The following is a 24,523-nucleotide window of genomic DNA, read 5'->3' on the forward strand; positions in this document are numbered from 1 at the left end:
TTTCCTACAGCATAAAAATCCTTGTTTTTTTTTTTAAGCGAAAGCTCCAATGTCTCTCTCTCTATAAATATAGATATATATATCAAGTCTTTGAGTGACTTCTTGTATTAATGTGCTGTGCTTTGTCAGCTGAATTCTAATGTCCTATTGTTCTTGGCAGCAAGAAGCCCTACGGTACATGAGCGATAGCTCATCGGCAGTCCGAGGACAAAAGGAGAACTTCCACTTCTGTTCACAGCCGTTTGCCACCACTGCTGCTGGCAGTGCAGAAATAACACAGGAGTTGGAGCCAAAAACAAGACGGCTGTTTATTTGCCGCTTCTTGAGCCGAAGAAATGACACGCACAGCGAAGCGACGCTGCCGTCTGTTTTTCTGAACGTTGTTGTTCCTCTCCCTGTCCCATTTTCCTTCTTCTTGTTTGTTTGAGGGAGTGCTGGGGTTGCTCTCAGTGTGGCATCACACTGTATAGCACTGTATGCCGTTTGCTGTCTTGTCCCATTCAAGTGTGAGGCTTTAGAAGGAGATTAATTGTTGATAAAGCAGAATAGGGTTTAAGTGATTGAATTCCCATGAAGGAGAGTTGGGTTGTCTGGCTTTTCTTAAACACAGCTGATAAACGGATCTAGCCTATTGTTGTGGGAAGGCTTCTCATTACTGTCTGGATTGATTCAATAGGCTTGCATTTGCCATGGGAAAGAGAGGCTTTGTGTTACACAGGGAGAGCGAGGAGAGCAAGGTCAGAGTGTCTCTGCCCACGTGGTTTCGCGTACGCAGATAAAACTGAAAACTGAAACAGAAAATAAGTGCGATCTGCCGGCTTAATGGGGAATATCCAGTAGCAGCCGTCTTTAACAATATGAAACATGATGTAGTGGTCCTGCGATTTTGTAGCACTGAACATATTTCTGTACCACCTACGCGAGGATATGATTTGTCATTACAGAGTTAGTTCCCTCATGAGCTTGTTTTTAGGGGGCATTTTGTTATATGTTATTTGTACAAGCTGGAATGGTTTTTGTAGTCTTTGAGTATTATGCAAAATTATTTACATGAAGTAATGGTATATATTATGAAGTGATCACCAGCTAGTATTCTGTCTATCTGTCTGTCAGTCATAATTAGTCTAGTTTTTCTAACCAAACATATGTTATTAAGGCTCTTATAAGGGCTCATTAGTGCCTCTTTACCCATTAACTGATGCTTATTACAAGAACATTCATTAAAAAGCGTGAAAGGTATGAAAACACTTTTAAAGCACTGTGACTTTATCCTCATTAACAATCTAACAACAAAGTTATTGCAATTTAATTCTTGCAATAATACTTATTAACACAATGTCCTACTGAAGCAAGGCTTCGCTTCCCACACACAGATGAAAAACGTGAAAGATAAAAACTATCTTTAGCCATACTGATGTTCAAGTGGAATATCAGTACAGCTGTGCCTGTTCTATGTAAATTTAGATCCAGACATATTCTTTTTTCCAGAAGGAAAAACTTGCACTACTGTTGTGAAGAACATAAATCATATCATGCTACGCCCATTATAAAGGTAAATGCTTAAATGTTATTAAGAGCTTCGGGAACATCATTTAGCCTTTGCTATCACATAAAACTGTTAAATCTCCCACAGGTGGCCATGACACTGAGTGCTGCTTACTGCATATGTCATAGTATAAGAATCCCATCCTTTTTTTTCTGGTCATCAAACCATTTACTGCCATGGCAGGATTTGTTTTGTTCCTCTGCTCAGTTTAATTAGATTTTCCTAATGTTTGTCAGTAGTTTGTACTCGACCTGCATTACCTACAGACAGTCTCATTTCTTGTTCTTCTTGCTTTCTCTTCCCCCTGCTTCTGTTTCTTCAGCAGGGATTCAAACCTGATAAAAGGTTATGGCTTTGACAAAAAGTGCAGAGTTTCAACACAGTGGTGACTTTAAACAAGTCTGAGCTCTAGTGTTCAGCCCACCCAGCGGTGTCTACACCTAATGAGGCTAGGCAGACACAGGGCAAGCTGTGCTCATAATGTCCTGTATAGCATGTGGCATCAGACTGATTTCAGAGCAGCTGCTGATGGCGCTGACTGTAAACAAACAAGTGAACAGTGACAGTCAGCAGATCTGAGACCTGCTGCGAGACAGATGAGCAGCTGTCTTCTCCTTGCTTCCCAAAGGGGCTGGCGTTCCATTGATTGCACACACACACACACACACACACACACGCACACGCACGCACACACACACACACGCGCACGCACACACAAACACACACACACACACACACGCACACACACACACACACACACACACACACACACAAACACACACACATGTCTGGTTTGCTATCCTCGTGGGGACATCCCATTGACATAATGCTTTCCCTAGCCCCTTACCCTAACCCTAACCATTAAAAATGAATGCCTAACCCTAACCCTTACCCTAAACCTAACCATAACCTAATTGTAACCCTGACAGTAAAACCGCATTTTGAGTGTGAAAATTGCTTTCAACCCCGAGGGGACCTGGATTTTGGTCCCCACGGTGCAGAAAGTCCCCACCAGGATAGTAAAAGTCAGATTTTGGTCCCCACCAGGATAGTACGAACCCGTACACACACACACACACACACACACACACACACACACACACACACACACACACACACACACACACACACACACACACACACACACACACACACACACAGTGTTGAACACAGCTGGAGATGTGGAGTGGAAGCTTTGACCCAGGTTGCTCTGACAAGAACCTGTCACCACCTTACACTTCACTCTTACAATCAGCTGGCTTGTCAGCTACACTCTGTTACTGACAGCTTGGCACACAATGATATGTGTGTGTGTCTCCCGACTAATCTGCACACCCACTCCTATGACACGGAAGCCAGACTACTGAGGCATCTATGTATCTGCACTCTTGCTTGCTCCACTCCCCCTGGAGTGCAGAGATACATGTGGACGGCTGTGCATGAGCATGTTCTGCTGTGCTCGCTAACGCCACGTTTTTCCCCAGACAGTGAATTGAGGAGCAGGAAGGACAACTGAAGTGACTGTCATACTTCTGCCAAAAGGATGAGATTGGAGGATGATGGAAAGTGGAGGAGGCAGTGAGAGTGAAAATGAAGGAGAGGAGGACGGCACAACGGCTCAAGATGGATAGACAAAGAGTCGCAGAGAAGAAACGGGGAGAGAGAGCTTTTGAGAAAAGGTGACAGTCCTGGGGAGACTTCCCCGAGCCTGGTCTTGGAGCATGGCCGACAGCGCTCTGGCTGATGTACGAAGGGTGTCAAGGGCACTCAGCATCAAATCTCTGAAAGGCTGCCCTGCCAAACGCTGTTATAAAAGGGTTATGACTTCAATATTCAGGGGATCATATAGCCAAGGAACGTGGGCTGTGGTCCAAATCAATTCATTTGGACAGATGTCTTTGTTGCAATGAAACTGTTGGGGTAGATTCATAGCTTACCAATTTACAGTCAGCCGATGCTATTATCCAGAACGCCTTAAGAGTTCAGGGTGTTGCTGAAGGACACAATGACAGTAAACACGACTGCTGATGGACAGGGAATAGGCATCGAGGGACTTAAAGTGTTGATATTTTGCTTACAGGAGGCTCTTAGTGGCCCCTTTTCCACTCAGCTGCCAATGTGCAGTACAGTTAATAAGTCGATGCTTCTTTATGACCTGAATTTTAATCATTGTTGTCTTACTGTTCTCACTGCAGCCTGCTCGTCTTTGCTTGTGCAGACTGGAGGTTCACTGCGGTTAGTCTCCCAACAGTGCTGGGTAACTGGTAAACTCTATTACACCACAGGGCTGAGAGGATCCTGATTGCATAACTGAACATTAATTAACAACTGGAGTTGCTATAACTGATGATAAGAATGATGGCACCTCTATTAAATATTAAAGCAGTATTCTTCTTTTTGAGCTCTCACTATATCCTGCCTTGCTCCCTTTTTCATTTTTTTCTTTGTTTCCTTCCTTCCCTAAGGACAGCATAACTTTCACCACTTCCTCCTTCTTTACAGCTCTGCATGGATCCTCCTTGTGTCATGGAAAGCGAGAGTGAGCCAGAGGGCATGTATTTTTCATACTTGTCTGACTTCTGTTTTGGTGCTCTGAAGGTTTCCTTGCTTGACCAGTAGCTCTATTTCTCCCCTCATCGTGCTCGATGCCTTCCAGCCCTCCACCACCCAGGAACTCTAGCCTACGAGGGGATTTAAAAAACAAAACAAAACCAGTAGTGGGCCCAAGTTAGGAGCCAGCCAGCTACAGAGATTTATCCCAGTGTGTCTGCAGGTCTCAGCAGATGCATATCAGAGGAAGATTGTAGGCACTGAACTGCTCTGTGTCACACACGTGCTTTCAGCCTCCCTCACGCACTCATGTTTTGCTTCTCCTCACCCTCTTTTCAATTCTTCCACTGCGATGAATATACCTTCCCCTCTGCACATTCAGTTCAAGCAGTGAGTTATTCAGCCCATATTTACAGCAGAGCCCTCGCAAGGGCTGAACAGAAAGTATTTTGATTAAAAGAACAAGAATGACAGGATAATGTGGTACAGTCAGCATGGCCCTGTATCAAGCAGCTAAACTAAAAGTTACACTGAACCTGTGGACCACAGTGGAGAACCTACCCTGTCCTTTCTCAGATCTTCAGTCTCCCTTTCATGGCTGTGGTCAAAGGGACTTATTTAACGAGACGCCTGATGTATATGTGTTAAATTAAGTTGTCCTGTGGAGTCTGGCAATCATAAGAAATGAGGAAAAAAAAATGAACAGATCCCACAGCAGTCCGCATTTTTCAAATGCAATGCACAAAGTGCAGTGAAAGTAGAAAGTGACGAATAGCAATGATAAGGAAAATCCAGCTAAACCCATTAGTGCCATTGATTTACCAAAGATAGACTCTTATCAGAGTTAAAGAGATGTGCCAGAGGACTTTAAAGCTCAGATAACAGTGTTGAAGTAAAAGCCCAAAACGCCCAAATTATGTGGCAAAATATGTCATTTCTAACAGCTCAGAACAGCCTAGTTTATGTTGACACCACTATCAGCATTATCATCTTCACATCATATACCAGTTCCTTCCAAAAATGATCGCAAATGTCTGATGACAAATTAATCACTGGAAAGGTTTAAGTACAAAGTGACAGTCTCTCCATGTTAAGTGGAGACATTTTGTTATCGCAGTTTCTTAACACAGGGGTTCATGCAGTCAAGATGGTCGTTACATTTTTTTTTAGCTTTACCCGAATGAATTGTCATCAGTTAAGCCATATGTCTGTGATATTTAAGGACTTTATTTCTAATTCTTCATTTTACATTTAGCGGTCACTGGAACAGAAGTCTGTGTGCACATAAAAGTACAGTTACACACGGGCAACAAACACAAACAGAGAACATAACATCGCATTTGCAGGAGGATGATGACATGAACAAAATAATAAAATAAAAATTATTTTAATGAATAAGAAATCTTAAAAAAGAACATATAGATGTTAATAATTGCTGTATGTGGGATGACATTTGTGTAGTGTTTCATTGAGACTGGCCCACTCGTTAAGGAAGATATAACGTACTTACAAACATATATGCATACATACGCTACACTCAGTATAGATAATCTGCTGTAAATACTGTTAAAACTGGCTTTTAGTTTCAGCTGTTTTTGTACATCCATCTTCTTTAACTTGTCCGGCTGAGGCAGCCTATCAGCAGCAGCTTGGTTACACTGCCGTGGGGGAAAAAGCAAGGTAGACCATTTACAGGTTGCCAGTAAATTCCAGGACTAACACAAGGAGACACACAACCACTCACACCTACAACTAATTTAAAACGGGCAATCGTCTTTGCATGTTCTCTGCTCGCATGCGTTCTCTCCAGGCACACTGGCTTCCTTCCAAACACCACACAGAAAGATTACCCCCAAGTCAGTGGATATGAACCCAGGACCTGATGCAACAGTGCTAACCACCACGCTACCATGCTGATTTCATCAATTGTCATTTTTTTTTAATGAGATGCCTCTATTCCACATTTATACTCATAATGTAGTATCTTTTGCCTCACTATCATCTCAAATCATGCTAAAAATCTTACCGAGCTGCAGCACGGTCCTCTTTACTCTTAACAAAGCAGGTCTAATAGTCTTTGCCACACTTGCCCAAGCACTACATTATATGACCTCAGAATGATGTGCAACAATGTGCCTGTGTTCTTTCTCAGCGATAAAACAAAAATTGCATGCAAGGTGAATTGAGAGATAAACAGAAAGGAAAAAATGATCCACCATGCATGAAATGTGTCAGTTCTGATCAAATTAGCTTCATGAAAACCAGTGACAGAAGCAACAATAACAGACAAAAGACTGTGAAATGCTGACTTTCAGACTGGATGTCTCCGTGGAAACAGATGACAGCCATAATCAGTGTGGACAGCCTGAGAAACCCTGCTATTAACTATCCTATAAACAAATCCTAGGTTGGGATATCAACCCGGACAGTTGGCTGAAAATGCTCAGCTATGGCATTCGAGGCATCATTTGTCACTTGACTTATTTGTTTCTATGAAATTGCTTCAGGTTTTATCTGCGAGCCCTCGAGAAAAGAAGTTTTACAGACAAAACTTTACAATGCTGTATTCCAGAGCTGGCTCACTGTCTGCTTTTTATTGACTTCTTGGGTTGTTATACTCCGTTTGGCTTGTTGGTTTTTATGGTTTGGTCAGTTTGATTTAAAGTAGAACGTTTTGCTGTCTGTATTAATTGTCATTATTAGGTTACAAGCAGGTTAGCAGTCACTTCAATTATTATTATTTCTTTTTGTTTGGAAGCTTTTAAAAATACTAACTTCACGGATTAATTCGATTGGTGGTTGGTATATTACAGCCCACGTTACAGGAATTTTCTGTACGTGTTTCCAAGCCATACAAAGTGTGGACTGTTTCATCAATGTAAATAATTTAAATACTTAGTTGCTTGCTTAGTTCTGGAGAGACTTTTGACTTGGTAAGACAAGAAAGTCTGTCAAATGTACATTTATGCCTGTCATCGATCTTTCCTTTATTCTGTCATGTTTAGTTTGGGTTCCTGACAGTTCTTCCAAATACATCGAATTTGGAAGTTTAGGGTTTGGACGGTGATCAGACTTTGGAAATACATGAATGCGCACGATCACGATCAAAGAAGGGCCTTAAAAACACAGAAGCCTAAGGAACGTGTCTGCGCCGAGCTTATCTTCTGTTTGTATGTGTGTGTATGGATGCCAATAAATTTTCACACATTTATGCACAGCAACATGCACACAAAGAGTCATCAGTGGGAATATGAATATTCATGTGGTTATGCAATAATGAGCTTCAGCCAGACTTTGGCAGTAGAATCCGTGAGTCACACTCGAGGTTGCAGAAGAGTCACGAAATGTAAAAGTTATCTTTAACGTTTTAAGAGTTTACTTGACAAGTAATAAAACATTGTGAATATTCCTCCCCTGTTCCTTTATAACACTGATTTGTGTTAGGGTGAACGTATGGCGTGAATGACCACGATACCTAACAAATCATCAGAGTCAGTTAAGTGTAATGAGCAGTAAAAGCTTGTAGTAAGCTTGTTGTTGAACATGCATATATATCGGTTTGAACACGTCTTGTTTTTCCACTTATTGACACAAATGTAACCTTCTGCTGTGGTTTACAGTGAAGATTAACAATGTTGTTTTAAAGTATGTTAAATAGAAATGCTCATTACGGTAAATGTGGCCATACTATTATGGACTTAAGCTTACTCTTTACACTGGATATTTAACACTGAGTGCAGGCTCAGAGTAAAAGATTTGGGCCTGTACTTGGACTGGAATTTTGGGTCTCATGAACATCTGTGGCCTCAGAAAATAATTGAGAGCATCGCTAGGTGTGGGAAGCGGCGTTGTCACCTTAGCAGGCAAAGGCGTAAAGCAGTCACACTACAGGCTGCCATCATTATCTTGCCCAGCAGTGCCTCATATGCTCTTGAACTGGGTCAGACTTATGAATTCTGGAGAGAAAGAGGCAGCACACCGAAACAACAACAATAACATCAAAATTGCCTATGTTTAAAATGGTGTGGAACCACAGGTGCATGTGTAGACTAGTAACTAATACAGCCGGGACACCAACAGGATTTTCCTTCTATCACAGTGTTCCAGTGAATAACAAAGACTTATCGAAGGTGCCTACCTCCTGTATCCTCAGTAAATCACAGAGAAATTAGATAATAAAAAGTGAACTTTCCTTACTGAACTATACACAACTTGCAGAGGCGTACTTATGAAGCTCAGGTATATTGCAGAGTGAGACATCTACGATTGAACATTGCTTTTTCCTTCCTCTTCCACATTTCCATCAATTTCCTTGAAACAAAAGCTGTTCAAACTTACAAAGGAACTTTACCTGCAGTAACTCTGAACTCTGTGGGATCCCCTTCAGCTTTGCAGACAGAAAATAGGAGGGTGCTTTCAGTTTTCATTAAAGCAGCCAGTCGGATCCATACGACTTGCAGAATTAGGTGGGGGGGAAAAAATCACTCTTCTTTAATGCAAACAGAGAAAAAAAGAAAAGAAAAAGAAACTCCTGTCTGATTTGTTCTGCTTCCAGGTGCAGGAAACAGATGTATTTGATGAGAGCCGTCTGGAGTGCTGACAAACTGATGCAGTAATTGATAAAGACACATAAATAGAAAGACTTTAAATCAGAGCAAGGCTGCGATCAAACCGGGATGTTGTCAACTCGAGCATCTTCATCCATCAAACTACAAGCTTATCAGCAGTTCGAGACATTTATCTTTTCTCTGAAATTGGATTAAATCCCAAAGCAACAATGTCGCCAATATCTGAGGGATGCACATGTATGGAGCGACGTAACACAACCCAGCTCCCCTGTACACTTTAATGGCATTCATAAACACCAGCTTGAAAACTATATGCAAAAAGCTACTATAGGGATTCTCTGAAAGTTAAATTTACATGCATTTATGCATATATATTTAGTGAATATACTGCATCTGTGACTGTGAATAACAAATTAGCACTTGTTTCATTTCTCAATTTTATTGAGGTGCGCAATACATAAAGCTGTGGTCAAAAGTTTATATACATGTATCATGGGCAATTTTGGGCTTTTAATGATTTCTTGGCACTGTTTTTCGAGGGAGTACTGATTGTACATCATACATCTTTAATGACCTTAAAAAAACAAGAACCGGGTGCACAAATTTTAAATGAATTGGGATTTTCGATTTTTCTCTAATTCACAAAAAGTCAAAAGTATTCATACATCTCAAATACATACATATAAGCCCACTTGCTCACTACTAAGTTAGTAAGTTGCACCTTGACAGGATACTTTTTTTTTTTTTTTTAAACAGTCTGGAAGCCTAATGTTCGGGTTAAAAGCTTGAAAAAAGAAGGCAATTGGACTTCTTTCAGTTTGTGAAGAGATTTCACCTCTTGTCGATGACCCTTCTTCAGCTCTAAAAACAAAAGGTGGAAACTAGCTGGTATGTATTAACAGCTAGTGGTTAGATTTTTCGACTTGGAAGGTGATGATACATTGTTGAATACGTCCATCATCACATGAGACAAGGCATGAAAAAAGTGTGGCTGATTACCATCACCGGGGGTTAAGGGTAAAACCACTATGAGACCTGGCCCCACTCCATCACGTGACCTACTGGGGTCAGCTGAAGCAAGGTATGAGTGATGTTTAAAGTGCCTAGGAAAGGTTCTGAAGACTGCATTAATGTGAATATCTTCTAACACAGCCTACCTTAATGTTAACCCATTTGATCCATTCTAAAAAGCAATTTTGATTTGTGTTTGTGATCACTGTCCTATTGGAACACCCGTTTCAAACGTCTTGTGGTTGACTTAAAGTAAAGTTAAGGAATTTGGATTTAGTCCTCCTTATTCCAAACATGTTGTGCAATGCACTGTAACCAGTACCACTAGCAGCAAAACAGCCCCACACCATGATGCTGCCACCACCATGCTTGACAGCTGGTTCATTGTTCCTCACTTTTACCACTCCATATATACACCTATTGCCATTGTGGCCAAATAGCTCAACTCTGGACTTTCCTATTGTTTTGAGTATTTGCCAATCCAATGTGTGCTATGAAACAAATCATAACATACAAATTGATTCAGAAAAATCCAACATTGTTAGTTAATTGGCTGCAAAATTAGTTTCAGCCACAAGCAAGGTAGATCAGCTGATCTCAGTCTTAGCTGGTATCTTAGCTGATACACTTCTCCACCTACCCTTCCATCAACTGGCTCATATTTCATATATAACATAGTATTTGAAATGCTTTAGCCTGACCCGAGATTCATCTTTCATCTATCTATCTGTAGCCATATCCATTTTCAGTGATGGGATTCTCGCCTCTGCTCTCTCTGGGTCTCAGAACAGAGTCGTGCCACCAAATTTAAGCTTTAGTAAAATTTACAGACATCAATCTTCTGCACTCAAAAAGAAAAAAGATGTTTCTTCATGGTTTGCTTAAGAAAAAAACAACAACCTTTTATTCAAATGTGATAATGAGTACTGATTGACAGTTCTTACCTGATGGGTTGAGCAGTCGCCAAGTGATTGCAGGATCTGGTCTGCCATTGGCCAAACAACTGAGTGTCACGTTACTGCCCTCATTCACCGTAATGTCATTTGACACTTGGTAGATACTGGCTGGAACTGAAGACACAAGAGAAATGACAACAAGATTAATAATGCTATTAAATATGAGCATGAACGATAGAGGATGTTAATTGCCATCAAACCCATGCATATTCTCACCAAAAACAGAAAGCTGCTTTTTGTTCTTAACCATACATGCATAAAAACTCTTAGATGGAGACACAAGCTAACCTGGATCTTCTCAGTTAAAAGTAGGTGTTAAAAAAGCTTTAGAGAACTTTTTTCTGCCCCTGTTACTATAACCCTCAGATGTACTTATGGTAAACTTTCTTAACCCAGGATCCAAATAAGCAATTTAATCCCCTGCCCCGGGACCTGAGCTCATAAAAACAGATTGCCTGTCTTGTCATATGGGGACCCACCAGACGGCTGCCGCAGATTCACTTTGAGTTTACTTTGAGGGAAGTAGGCTTTATTTAATATATAATCCAAATTTAAGGCTGAAATGAAGATCCCGCTATACGTGCGTGTGAATTTGACACTGATGTTCAAAGTGACACGGCGCCGTTTCATCTCGTCACAGATCATCCTGCCTCGCAATCACCGATTTACACATCACTCCTGCTGCTGTCACACCCACACAAACAAACAGAAACACACAGAGGAGGGAGAGTCCTCTCCTGTGCCCTCCCTCCTCCTCCCCCCACAGAAAACAAACAAACGCCACAAAAATCCCATAAAAGAATTAAGACTTTACAGTCAGCGTTAAAGTGAGTCAGCAGCTAAAGTGCAATCAAGTATGAAAGATGTAGAGGGAATGCATCAGTGTTGTTTTCTTTTTTTTTAAAGGATAAAGTATTGTATATGCAGATGAGAGGCCAAAAAATACATAAAATGATCAATGACTTTGGAATAAGATGAATGCTGGAACATGCATTATGCACGAGAAAAAGCAAGACTGACTGTTTTTTTTTCTCAAAAACTTTAAGTTACTGTGAGTACAATAAATAGATTTATTATTCTAATTTCAGGGTCTGTGTTCATACGTATGTGTGTCAGATTTATATTCCTTTGGGCTCAACAAACTGTAAACCCGGCTATATTAAATGAGGCACATGCACAGACTCACAGATCTCTATTACAGTCAGCAGGAATCAGTAGGTTTTTACTTTACTTATAAGCGCTTGCTGCATGTTGTTGCTGGCAATCCTTCTACCTAACTGACCAGGGTATCATTATTACCTAAGAACAGAAGAAGAAGAAGAAGGAATGGTCTTTTCTATCTAGCTATCCTCTCATCCACTATGTTTTTGTTAATAACTGAACCCCCATATCTGTCAAATAGTTCAGTTTTGAAGGAACTCTCTGAATCCAACACAAGAACAGTTGGTTCCCATTTTACAAACACTCCTGATAATATAGCCACCAGGAAGGAGGCTGGCAGGGTGAAGCGAACTCTGACAGTCGCCTGTGTTAGTGTGAAAGTTCCAGCTGACAATAAGCCGTGCACGGTGATTGTGAGGCATGAATGAAACAACTGATGCCAATCATCTAATAGAAGTGTGATTTTTACAGCTCCTTCTGAAACAATGTCATTTCCTCCGGCACCTCGGAAGGACTTGAATGCATAAAATGTTAGTTTTTCAGTTAGCCCTGGTTATTCTGAAAAAAAGTGTAGTGTATGTGAAAATGAGCTTTATCTGACAAAGCATTGAGAAAATCCAAATGACTTTCCTTATTTTTCAGTAATTCCTGTGTTTGTTGCTTATTCTAAATGGAGCCACTGTTAATTTAAAGCAACTAAATGAATGTCTCACTGATCATGCTGGCATACTTAGTCATGAAACTATGAATAATCTGCATATATTAAGGTTCATCAGAAAAGCAACAGGTAGCAAACGGACTTGCTTGATCACCTGCTAATTTCAGTTATTGCTGTGAGACCTCATGAAAACAAGAAAATGATCCTACTGTTGATTCCTGTAAATATTACTCCTAAAGTTTATGCTATAATTCACTAGCTCCAAAAGTTATTTCATACAGCGTGTTGTTTATTTGGTTTAGGATATTTATTAGAGCATGAATATGTTGTGACTGAAAAGTTCTTGGCAGATCCAGGTCTCAGTTATGTAATGTCAAACTTAAAGAAAACAAATGGTAAACGGCCTGTATTTGTATAGCGCTTTACTTAGTCCCTAAGGATCCCAAAGCGCTTTACACTACATTCAGTCATTCACACACTGGTGATGGCAAGCTACATTGTAGCCACAGCTGCCCTGGGGCGCACTGACAGAGGCAAGGTTGCCAGACACTGGCGCCACAGGGCCCTCTGACCACCACCAGTAGGCAACGGGTGAAGTGTCTTGCCCAAGTACACAACGACCGAGACTGTCGGAGCTGGGGCTTGAACCGGCAACCTTCCAATTACAAGACGAACTGCCAACTCTTGAGCCCCTAACAAACAAGATGACAATGACCAAAATACCAGCCTTGAGGCTTCAACAAAACAATGGGTTACATTAAGATTTTCTTTTTTGATCCTGTCAATGTTTTTTATACAGTCAATGAAGTAAACTAATCAAGAGTGTAACGTGCTTTCAGTGTCATAGAACATGCTGCTAAAAATAAAATGCAAACTCTGTAGTTCACGGTCTGTCATGTACAGCAAATATTACATTTTACAGTAATGCACCGGAGTAGAATCTATTATATCTGAGACTGTACAAAACAAAGACCAGTGACTCTTTCCTGTTATTATATACAAAATGACTTTTCATAAAACATAACAATTATGCTTCCTTACTAAGAAAGAAAAAGGCTGAGCATCCGTACGCCTCCATATTTCATTAAGTGAAAACATTCTGTTCAGTTTCTTCACATTTACATTTTTCAAACAGCCTGGCTCTGTCGTTCACTTACCATTTATGGATAACCATTACTAATTAGAAAGCCAATTTGTGTTTGCCCTTTACATAAGAACTAAATTCACAAAAAGCCTTCTTTGAGAACAGATGTTATCAAAACCAGAGATGTGTGAATTAAATTTGAAGCCATTTTGACTGACTTGCATTAATGCCCACACATGTCTCTATCTCACCCCACAGCGAACTCTGATTTAAAAAAAGAACTCTGTCTTCATCATCACAGAGACGCGAATTATCACTCCGGTGAAGTATGAATTTAGGAGGTGTAAAGTTGTCGAAATATTAGAACAGCATGATTACTCAAAACAAATGTTGTTATGTGCATGAGAGTAATGTGGGTTTGTCATTCATGCATAAAAATCAAAGTAAACCATTAAAATGTATTGTTTATCTGCCTGAAAGTGTCAAAGGCCCCAGAATCAGTTGTAAAAAGCTGTTTTGGAAATTTAACACACTTCCAGCTTTCAACAACTGCTGTCAATTTGTCCATAAACACAGCACTTAAACCCTTACTGCTCCATTAAAGTTACTCATTGGCCCAACAATAAAGACTGTGCTCCAACTGTGCTCTGGTTGTTGGTGTTATCCACACCGGCAGGTGTACTTAGTTGTTTTTTTTTTTTTTGCAGTGAGGTTTGCTTTAGATATCGCACCATTGAGTTCTGATGCCTACAGCGAGTAAAATAAGTATTGAATTGTCACCAATTTTCTAAATAAATATATTTCTAAAGGTGCTGTTGACATTAAATTCTTACCAGATGTCAGTAACAACCCATCCAATGACACAGGGAAAACACATTGAACACGCTAATTGAAAATTATTTAATAATTTGCACAAAAGCCTTTGGTGGTGATGACAGCTTCAAGATCCCTCCTCTATGGAGAAACTAGTCATGTGTGATTTTGGCCCATTCTTCCACACAAACAGTCTTCAAGTCCTGAAGGTTTCACTGGCTCTTTCTATGACCTCTGACCTTTAGTTCTTTTCAGGTGATTGACTGGAAACTTTTAGCAGCTTTACTTTCTTCCTCTGAAACCAGTTGAGAGTTTCCTTGGCTGTGTGTTTGGATCATTGTCTTGCTGAAACATCCACCCTCATTTCATCTTCATCATCCTGGTAGACGGCAACAGATTTTTTTTTTATCTCGGTACATTTTAACCATTCATCTGTTCTTCAATTGTATGAAGCGTGCCGGTGCTGTATGCTGAAAACAGCCCCACACAATCATGTTCCCTAAACTTCACTGTTGGTGTGGTGTTATTAGGGTTGCAGTACCTTTAAAACTCTAAACATGGAGTGTCTTATGGCATTCAAAGAGTTTAATTTTGGTCTCATCTGACCAGATGATACTCTCACAGTATTTCCCAGGCTTGTCTAAATGTTGTTTAGCAAACTTTAAACGCCCCTCAGCAAGCTTTGTCTTCACCAACATAGTCTTGCGTGGAGAGAGTGACCATGGTGGCTGAGTTACTTATTGTTTTCTTTGAAATAATTGTACCCGGTGATTTCAGGTTTTTCTGTTGCTTTCTACAAGTGCTACTTAGCTCTTGGACAACGCTTCTCATAATTCTTTTCACTTCTTGTGGGGAGCACCTGGTCGTGGCCACTTTATGGTGAAATGATGTTCTTTCCACTTCCAGGTTATTGCCCCAGCAGTGCTATCTTTATATAGTCAGTAGGGCCTGAACCTAAGTGGCAGGAATGCTTTCTAATTGCTGTCATGATTTTCTGTGCCTTTCTGCACCTCCCTCTCTTTATGTGTTTTATATTTTTTCCCCGTTTTTCTGATTGTACACATAATTTATGGACACATGTGGACTGGATGGGTTGTTACCAACATCTGATGAGAATTTCATGTCAATAGCACCTTTAGAAATACATTTACTCAGACAATTAATGACTTGTTCAAATCTTATTCTTCCCGCTGTATATGAAAGCCTATTGTGCTGCTGATTGTATAACTAACAAACACATAAATGGCAAATGCATTTGTAGCAACTGAGTGGGAATTCATCTGCTATTTAAATCTGATAGGACTTGCAGTGCTAACCTGAAATAAAGCTGCCATGTTCCTCCATATCGACCGTGTTTTTCTAAGAAGCAATATTTCACTGGTTGTATCTTTCAGATTGTTTCTCCAGCAAAGTTATTATAGAAATTTTGTCTCTGTATAGCATCACTAAAAGCTGGCAAAAGCATCACTGAACTGGCATCTCGCTTTCTTTCTTTAGCTATCTGACAAAACACTCACACTGACTCTCACACACATGCACACACATGGGTGCACGGCGACCCCAAGCAAACGCTTTCTCTAATACGAAATGACAAGACAGAGTCGTTCCAAACGGCCTTTTAAATGAAGTCATACAGAGTTATCGCTGTAGTCAAATGACCAAGCCAAAATGAAGATGGGTTCATCAGATATGCTGAGATGGAACAGGGGGATGGCAGGGCGGAAACATTCGATCGAGGTGACAAAAAACCCAATTGACTTTTTTTTTTCTCCCCAACATCAAAAACAACCAGCAGCGGGTGGGAAAGTTGATTGGCTGAGTAGGAAGTGTGACTGGAGAATTAATCCTCTGAAGCATAGATAAAAATGGATTGGGGAAAAAACAACTGCTCATACTCTGATAACCCTGTCGCCTCTATAAATGGGAGGGAAGGCCAGACTGGGGGAAAGAGGAGAGGACTTGTACAAAGCAATACAATAGTGAAAGAAAAGAAGTGTGAATTACATTTCAGCTCTGGTGGCTATATAGTGCCTGGTGTACAGATGTCAGGAGTGGAGGGGGAGGAGGCTGAGGAAAGTGAATTGTAATCTTAGTCATAGGTCAACCTTCAAGGAGCAATGTTGGAAAGGGCAGCTTTTTGAAACTCCACTTTGCATCTGCAACTATAGGAAGGATGAATTCCACAGTGATGCACAGCATCTCTGCTGACGTCTGCACGATGGCAGGGTTTGTGTGAGTCATGGGAAAATATATTTAATATTTAACCGTGTACAATTTCACGTAAACAATCATTTCTCTACACGTTGGGGACTGTATTCTCAAGTGGACCTACTTTTAACTTCATTTCTCTCTTCCACTTCCAAAAATAAAGTTTGTTAGTATTCATAGCTAAAAATACAGCAAGCTACAGTTTAAAGGAGTTTTCCATTTCAGATTTAGTAGGTCTGTATTAAAAACAACAAATAATAATAATATATGTCTTTTTTTGGCTAATGATTTCCTGTTTCGTTTGGAACTCCATCAAATAAATAAATAAATAAATCTGTGATGTAAACAGTATAAATATGCTGACCTTGCTTTCAACTCAAATTTCAAACTTCAAAGAGAGAACGAAAGACAAGAGTGCAAAAGACAGAGTGAGAGACAGCAGAACGAGGCAGAGAAGAGGAATTAAGGAGGAATGTGTTTATGGTTTAGCTTTGCTTCTTTAAGTATGTGGGCATGCACAAGGAAAGAGAAAGAGAAACCACAGGCAGTTCCTTAGTCCTTGTGACTGCGTATTCACCACAGAGACGCTTGGTGGGCTGGGCATTGAAAGCAATAAAATGCCTGTCTCTGCATGATAACAACTCACTTTCCTTTAGCACTGTCTCTAGATACAGACATCTATTACATTACAGAATAATCAAACCAAGATGATAATGTGATAAGTATTCATAACATGAATTTGTGTGCTCTGATTTTTAGTGGTGATATTATTACTGTGGTGGCGAGTCCTGATGAAAGTGTCCACCTCTGCCTCTGTCACTGTGTGTAGTGCCAGTGACAGAAGCAGTAACAGAGTGGCCCCAGGTTAATGATAAAGAGACCTTATAGGGGTAGTAATGTTATTTTATAGCTTTTGCATGTGACGCTAACTTTGTACATACCTGTTAGAACACCCAAATTATAGCAAATAAGATTATACTTTACAGTAATAGCTCCAAGTTTGGTGAGATTATTGTAAAATAAGAGAGTCTGTCCAACAAAGTTATTAGAGAAGCTGTGTCTCTGTCCGAACAACAAACAACTTGAGTAAGTGTTAATATGCCTCACTTTAAAAAAAAAACAACTTTGTTTTTTAAATATAAACACAAAATGGAACACTTGAGATACAACATCTTTTCTGTGAGACTTCCTGGGCAGAAATAAGAGCTTTCAGAGGAAACCTGTGCATGCACTTGTAAGAACATTCAAACTCCACACAGAAGGGTCCTACCCAGGTTTGAAGCCAGGACTCTTGCTATGAGACTACATGTCTGTGAAGATTCTCAGTCATCCAGGTCATCGTAATCTCAGGAGCTTGAAAAGAAAAGCGTCTGGACTTCTTTAAGTTGCTTGAAGACGTTTCACCTCTCATCCGAGAAGCTTCTTCAGTTTTAGGGTCACATGGTGGAGAGTCCCAGATTTAAACCCCGTGGGAGTAACCCCCCAAAGAGGGAGGTTACTGTGAGCGACCATCTTTGAACAGAGGCGGTGGCTTACGACACCAACTGTCTGCCATCTATAATCCAGTTTTGAGATCCCTTCCCAGATGCCTTAACGCCCACTCACACCCTGGGCCATCTGACCTCAGGAAATCACGTGATAGGGTGGGGCTAGGTTTCACAATGAGCTCACCCGAAACCCTGGCTGATTGTGACCCACACCCGTTTTCACATCTTGGCTCATGTGATTAGGTAGAGGATCATCAGGGGGTCCTTTTGTCCCTCTTTGGGGGGATTCTCCCACTGGGTTTAAATCTGGGACTCTCCACCATGTGACCCTAGAACTGAAGAAGCTTCTCGGATGAGAGGTGAAACGTCTTCAAGCAACTTAAAGAAGTCCAGACGCTTTTCTTTCCAAGCTCCTTAGACTATGAGACTACAGTATTAACCACCGAAACACCATGCTGCCCAGTGGTTTGATCGTATTAAATAGAGTTTAAGGCATAGAACTGACTTATTTGCTAAGTGCCTGGTCAGCCTTGCGTGTGCCCATTTACAGTCTGGTCCCTTTCTTGCATTTCACTGTGACTGGAGACACAAAATTTAACAAAAGAACAAACCCCCCCCCCCCCCCCCCCCCCCCCAAACTAATCAGACATTTAAATCACCTTCATAACCGGAATATGGACATTTTAAAGATGGGGAAAAGGGAAAGCTATGCTAGTCAGCACCCACAGCCAGTCACAAACCCACAAGCCAGCAGCCTCAGTATGAGCAAATTGCAGAGACAAGTGGATGCAGAGACAAGGGTGGATGCCCTGCTATCTGGTGAAGATATAAACATACTGGAAAATTATGCCTGAATTTTGTTTTGTACATGCACCTGGTACTGTTGCTTTTGCTTAGTGAGGTGAAGTACAATATGTTAGGGATGGTGGGTGTACCACAACTCATTTTCAGTTAATCATTTGTACCTTCTTCCAGCAGCACAGCATTTTATATTCAGTTGTAAAAGTGAAGGGAGAGCCTGTAACTTACTGCAGTTTTAGAGGAAATTATAAAGTTGAATGACTTCTTTTAGTAATCTCTTTAAGAAACTTCTTTGAAGAAAAGTACATTTACATTTTTATATACCTGTCAATTATAGTTTTTTGAAAGAAAATCAGAATTGGCAGGTCACAGAGAAAAAAAATGGAATTCGCCAAGAAAATTGCAATCAGTGCATCTCTAATGTTAACCCAAGCGACTACATACCAATCACCGTAAGATTGATAACTTAAGTAAAATCTTCCACGCTGCAGCTGCTGGGAACAAGGTCTGGTCTGTAAATGTACTTGTTACTTTATGCTTAATCATTATCAAAAATTGAAGAAGGCAGGCATTTGTATATCCCTTTTCTCAGCTTACTGACCACTAGAGGCACTTTACACAAAATTTACCCATACAGTCATACAGTGCTTCGTTCTATACACTTTATGGTCTTTATCTACCTCACATTCACAACAGGTTCTTCACAAGTTACCAAACATCATTGTTGGACCACAGAGGTAAAAGTAGGAAAATTATAGTCCTGTTGGCCAGCTTGCATTCTAACACCTGCACAGTGCAGGTAATGGTGACTTGTTTATTAGATTGAATCTGTGTATAAAATCCCAATAATAGGATAATGGCTATGATTAAAGATTATGTATATAAGGACTAACTGCTATCACTGTAAATAACAATTAAGCAACAATAATAACAACAAGACATTGCACACTATATCAGCTGCTATCAGATAATGAAACTGTGGCTCATGATTTATCATCTATAGCTATTTAAAAAAAATAAACCCCAGCACATCAAGGCAGAGAGCTGCGCTTTGACACAATTTAAAAGCAGCTGTGACCAATAAATAATGCCGGTAATCTACTTCATTTGTAGGAAAGAATCTGAGCATTTTACCACCTGCCTTGCTTTAATCACAGAGAACTCAGACGTTAATACCAACAAAAACTCTCAAATTGTTCATTCAGTTTGAATTCGTTCACTAAACTATTTGGTGAGTAATGCTGACACTCCAATCCAGCATTTCTTGAAAAGAAGATGATTCAAGGACACGCTGCACCGTAAGTACCAAGAAAAGCGTTAAAAGCAATGCATGAAGTACCACGCACAATATGTAAAGAGCATTTAGAGGCGGTGGTGTTAATGATGAATGTATGCGTACATCCAGTTTTAGAAATAACTGCAGTCGCTGGGAACATTCAGCTGTGTTATCATAGCTTACCCATAATGCATTTACCATAACCACAGTACCTTAATAATACAACTGCTAACATGTGCAGATATGGTGTGTGAAACTGCAAACTAAATGTAAGCCAAATGGACTTTGCAGAATCATTTAAAATTGATGTTCATATCTACTAATAAGGTTGGAAAATCAAAGCATGCAGAGAACAGTTTGTCAATGTGTGCTGCCAGTCTGTATTAATTATACATGCAATCATGACTGTGTGCAACGAGCAATGACAAATCACAAAACGTCTCCTCCTCTCATGCAAAATGTGCTCATTTGAAACAATTTACAGCAATGTCTCCAGTTTGCCTTAGATCTGGAGAAAGTGCACGTAAAAAAAGAAAGAAAAAAAAGTGACTTTGAATTTAAATGTCGGGCATGTAGTGCGAACTCGAGTTACAGCTAAATGTAATTTAGCAAAACCAAGACGTTTGATTGGGCCCTTTCAAAACTGCCTCCTTCACTTTAAGAAAAGTTGCAACATGGGGGAGGATGATGATGATTAATGCTGTGAACACTCGGCACTCATGACGAAAAAGCTCGAAAAGTGCTTTGACCTGCAAGTTAAAGCCAAATAAATACACAGATCACACAGGCAGCATTATTAGCTGGTGATATCACAGAGAGTGGACCAACATTTGAAGCATAACAGAAAAAAACAAAAACACACAGACTATTACTGTTGCTTGGGCTTTCGCAAATAAAGCTGTAGTGAGCGTTAAATAGGGCTTTGAACAGGAGCAGGGACGGCAGGAGTGAAAACAGGATGCAACTTTGCCTACATGGATTCTGTCAGACTGCTTTATATCCCAGCTAAACTGTTCATTACAGTTCAAGGATTACGGCGCCAAACTCTATTCCGCTCTTTAGGAAACATGTTAAGAAGGAGTAAACAACAAGACAGCTTTGTGCAGCAACTGCGAAATTCACTCGCTTTACCTCGCTACATCACAGGCCACTGCTTAAAATAACAAAAGTGACTTTATTCGACAGAAAATGAGGAGCTGTGTCAAAATAACAGAACATTATCGGTACTTTTTTGGGGTTTTTTTACGAGGAAAGATTGCATGGCTTGGTTCTTTCATATTAAAAACGTAAAGTTATTTTACGGTAGTAAAACATTAATATTGTTACATGTTTTGGATTTTTTTTCTCCCCCTTGGGCTGATTTGCTCTCGGAGACATTTATCCCCCGCTGGCTCTCAGTGTGACATTTGGAGGAGTGATGTGGCAGCGAGTGCAGAAGAGGCGTGCGATTATGCTCAGCTAATTTGAAACCATTAGAAGATAATCAGGAGAAAGCACTTGCAGCTCTTTAGCTTTTAGTGCTTGGAAGCTTTACCGCCAATTACCTGTCTTCTATAAACAAGGTCAGCTAAAAACTTTCCCCTCCGAACCCCCCCCATGGAAAAAAAACAATATAACCAGCTGACTGGAGCTGACACTGTTTAAACAAGCACATGCTGCATGCTGTGCCTTAACGCTGGTGTTATTTTATGTTCACATTTGTGTACTTGATTTTGCTTTTTTCTGCATCTCCACTTTAGCACCTTGACCTCACATGGCTAGCTGTTATTGTAGAAAGTAGGAGAGCACTTAGGGCGCTGAAATCATTTTGTCTGGACTTTTGGGTCAAACACACAGGGAAAGTAAATAAAATGCTAACAGAAAAGTTCTTGATAAATCTGCCACAAAGAATTGGCACCCCTACACAATAATATGGCTTAGTGATCGATTTTTGAAAGAGCAGAGGAGGCCAGAGGACGCAGAAACTGACAGAGGAAAGTAAAGAGCAAGCTGTAATCGCAGCGTCTACGTCTACAAACATCTGCAATGTGTGCACGGGGCCTTGTAGCTGAACCACTGCTTATATTCCCCTAAACAGACTCACTCTCAAACACACCTTATCTCAAAGTAATCTATCATGTTAACTCAATGTAATGATAAGACACACCTGCGCTTACGTGACTGACACAAACAAAAGCGAACAACTGTTTTGACTGTACTGTAACACTGCAACAGAGGCGAAATATCAGGGAGATTTTGAGACACCAAGGGTTGCTTTTCTGCAGCGATCCACATGCATACACACTGTTTCCTCTGCAGAACTGAACTAAAGAGAGCAGGTCTGAGAAATTGGCTGCTGCTGCTACAGCTGCAGGAGAAGAACCTCGAGTGACCTGGCAGTGTCAGCTGGGATCCACTCCTCCCCTTACACACTGTTTCTAAAATTGAAGAGAAGAAGAAGGAGAAACAGGAGATGAGGGAGGTGATGACAGAGAGGAAGACAGCGCCTCTCCTTCATCCCAGCCGTAGCCATCAGCAGCAGCAGCGCTTTAAAAACCCAAGATGCCAGTGAAGCTTTCAAAGGAACACCGGATATGAGATGGATGGCTGCTGGAGGCGCCGATGGAAGTCGGGGAGAAAGGCGTGAAAAAAAAAAACTTTCTGTGTAGTGTTTTAGTGAAGGTGTTTGAACCTCACACATCTCCGCCCATTCCTTATAATGTAGACCTTGTGCTACTCGGGGACACCAAGGTGAATAATTAAGGAGATGTTGTTGTTTTTAGTCTGTTTTAAGAGGTGGGGTTTTTTTCCAATGAAGGTCCTGCCAGTGCAGCAACTCGTAAATCACACGAACATTTAATTGGTGTTTGCACTGAAAGAGATGAAACAGAAGGTGGAAGGTAGAAAAGTGTAGTAACAGTTTTTTTCCTAACAAGCTCCAGACTATCAACCAAGGAGAACCAAAGAAGTGAATACGCTGCCAAGTATTTTTTTTTTTACTTCTTTTATAAAATCAACTAATGGCAGCTCTTGTCCTCATGAAAAATAACTGCGTTTATACATTCCACAGAGGCGTTGTTCTTATCTCGGCCTAGCGGAGGTAGCTTCGTAAATCCTTCCCTTCCTCAGGCGCAATAGCTTTGTGCTTTAAGCTTGGCACCTGTGAAGTGTAGGGGACTTGCCAACAAAAGGCAAAGCAGACTTTGTATTCAAGCGGTCACATGATTTAGAGGTTTATGGTATCACACCGCTAATATGATAATGAGAAAAACAAAGATGGCCAGACAAGCTAAATCCAAGGTTACTGAATCTTGGCTGCGATGTCCATCTTTCCCTCCACAGGAACCATTTTTTTAAAGTTATTTAATACCACTTCCTGGCCTTTGCTCTTCTGCTTCCAAGCACCATTGCTCATGATGTCACTTTGTCCATATAAGGGTTACTGGAGAGGGCAAGACCTCCCACAATCCATACACCTATGCAGCTCAAATCAGACGTCTTTTATAACCAACTACTTTCCATTTTCTCTCCATTGTGAAACGACCATCACCCCCGCTTTCTAACTCCAAACCTATTTCCTGTCTCGTTTAGTACAGCTGATTCAGCAAAACCTCGGAACCAAAAGTTGCAGCGCAGGATTGTTTTCCATTTTCGTGTTTCTGTTAGTACTGTTTACTAAGAACAACAGGATGAGCGATGTTTACCTACATGTTTTTAATAAACGGGGAGGCGCTGTGGTGGTAGGATTGAAAAAAATAAATACTCCATCATCACTATTTGAATTCAAACTATTACCGTGTTGGCTCAAAGTGAGTGCATATATAAACCGAGCACTGATTTATTACACTGCTCTTCCAAACTGAGACAGTGGCTTATTGATTTATGCAAATTGGAAGTAAAACTAGAGGTTTAAAGCCACAATGTTCTCTCTCTTTGTCTACCTGGGCAGTAAAATGGGCCTATCAAATTACAGCTTGACTTATTGTGACATTCAGATGGCCTTTCAGAGTTACTCCCCTGATCCTCAGAGGCCCTTGAGGAATTTAAACCAGCAATCTACACTCACTAATCAATACTACCTGATTTGCCCCCATTTGCTGCAATTCACTAAATTGAAGCGCACCCCATAATGTGGACCATCAAGTGTGCATACGTGTCTGGATATTTCTGTGTTTGTGTATGTGTGTCTACGGCCGTTAACACTTCAGTCCCCTCACCAGACTAGAAGCCTCCAGACTCCTTTGATAGCAGCTATTAACTTTTAACCTCAGAGCAGGTCCAGAGGTTCTTTACTTCAGTCCGCAGCGGTGATGGACTCTCGCTGCTCTAATAGCAAAATGACCAAAGGGATTGATGAGCACAAGCCACCTGACACTTAATGATGTAATCTGTAATTAAAGAAAACCACTCACCCAAATGCACATT

The 24,523-nt window shown here is 40.6% G+C and overlaps 1 protein-coding gene across 2 annotated transcripts in view; it reads right to left on the bottom strand.

The window, feature by feature from the left end:
- Positions 1-24,523, bottom strand: part of lsamp (limbic system associated membrane protein) — a 443,552-nt gene that overhangs the window by 26,781 nt on the left and 392,248 nt on the right. For both annotated transcript variants that reach the window (XM_063494225.1, XM_063494224.1), the window contains one exon: positions 10,620-10,745. In XM_063494225.1, coding sequence (XP_063350295.1) covers positions 10,620-10,745 — 126 coding nt within the window. The remainder of the gene's footprint in view (positions 1-10,619; positions 10,746-24,523) is intronic.

The sequence above is a fragment of the Pelmatolapia mariae genome, linkage group LG14 (genome assembly GCF_036321145.2).
Source record: "Pelmatolapia mariae isolate MD_Pm_ZW linkage group LG14, Pm_UMD_F_2, whole genome shotgun sequence".
NCBI lineage: Eukaryota > Metazoa > Chordata > Actinopteri > Cichliformes > Cichlidae > Pelmatolapia > Pelmatolapia mariae.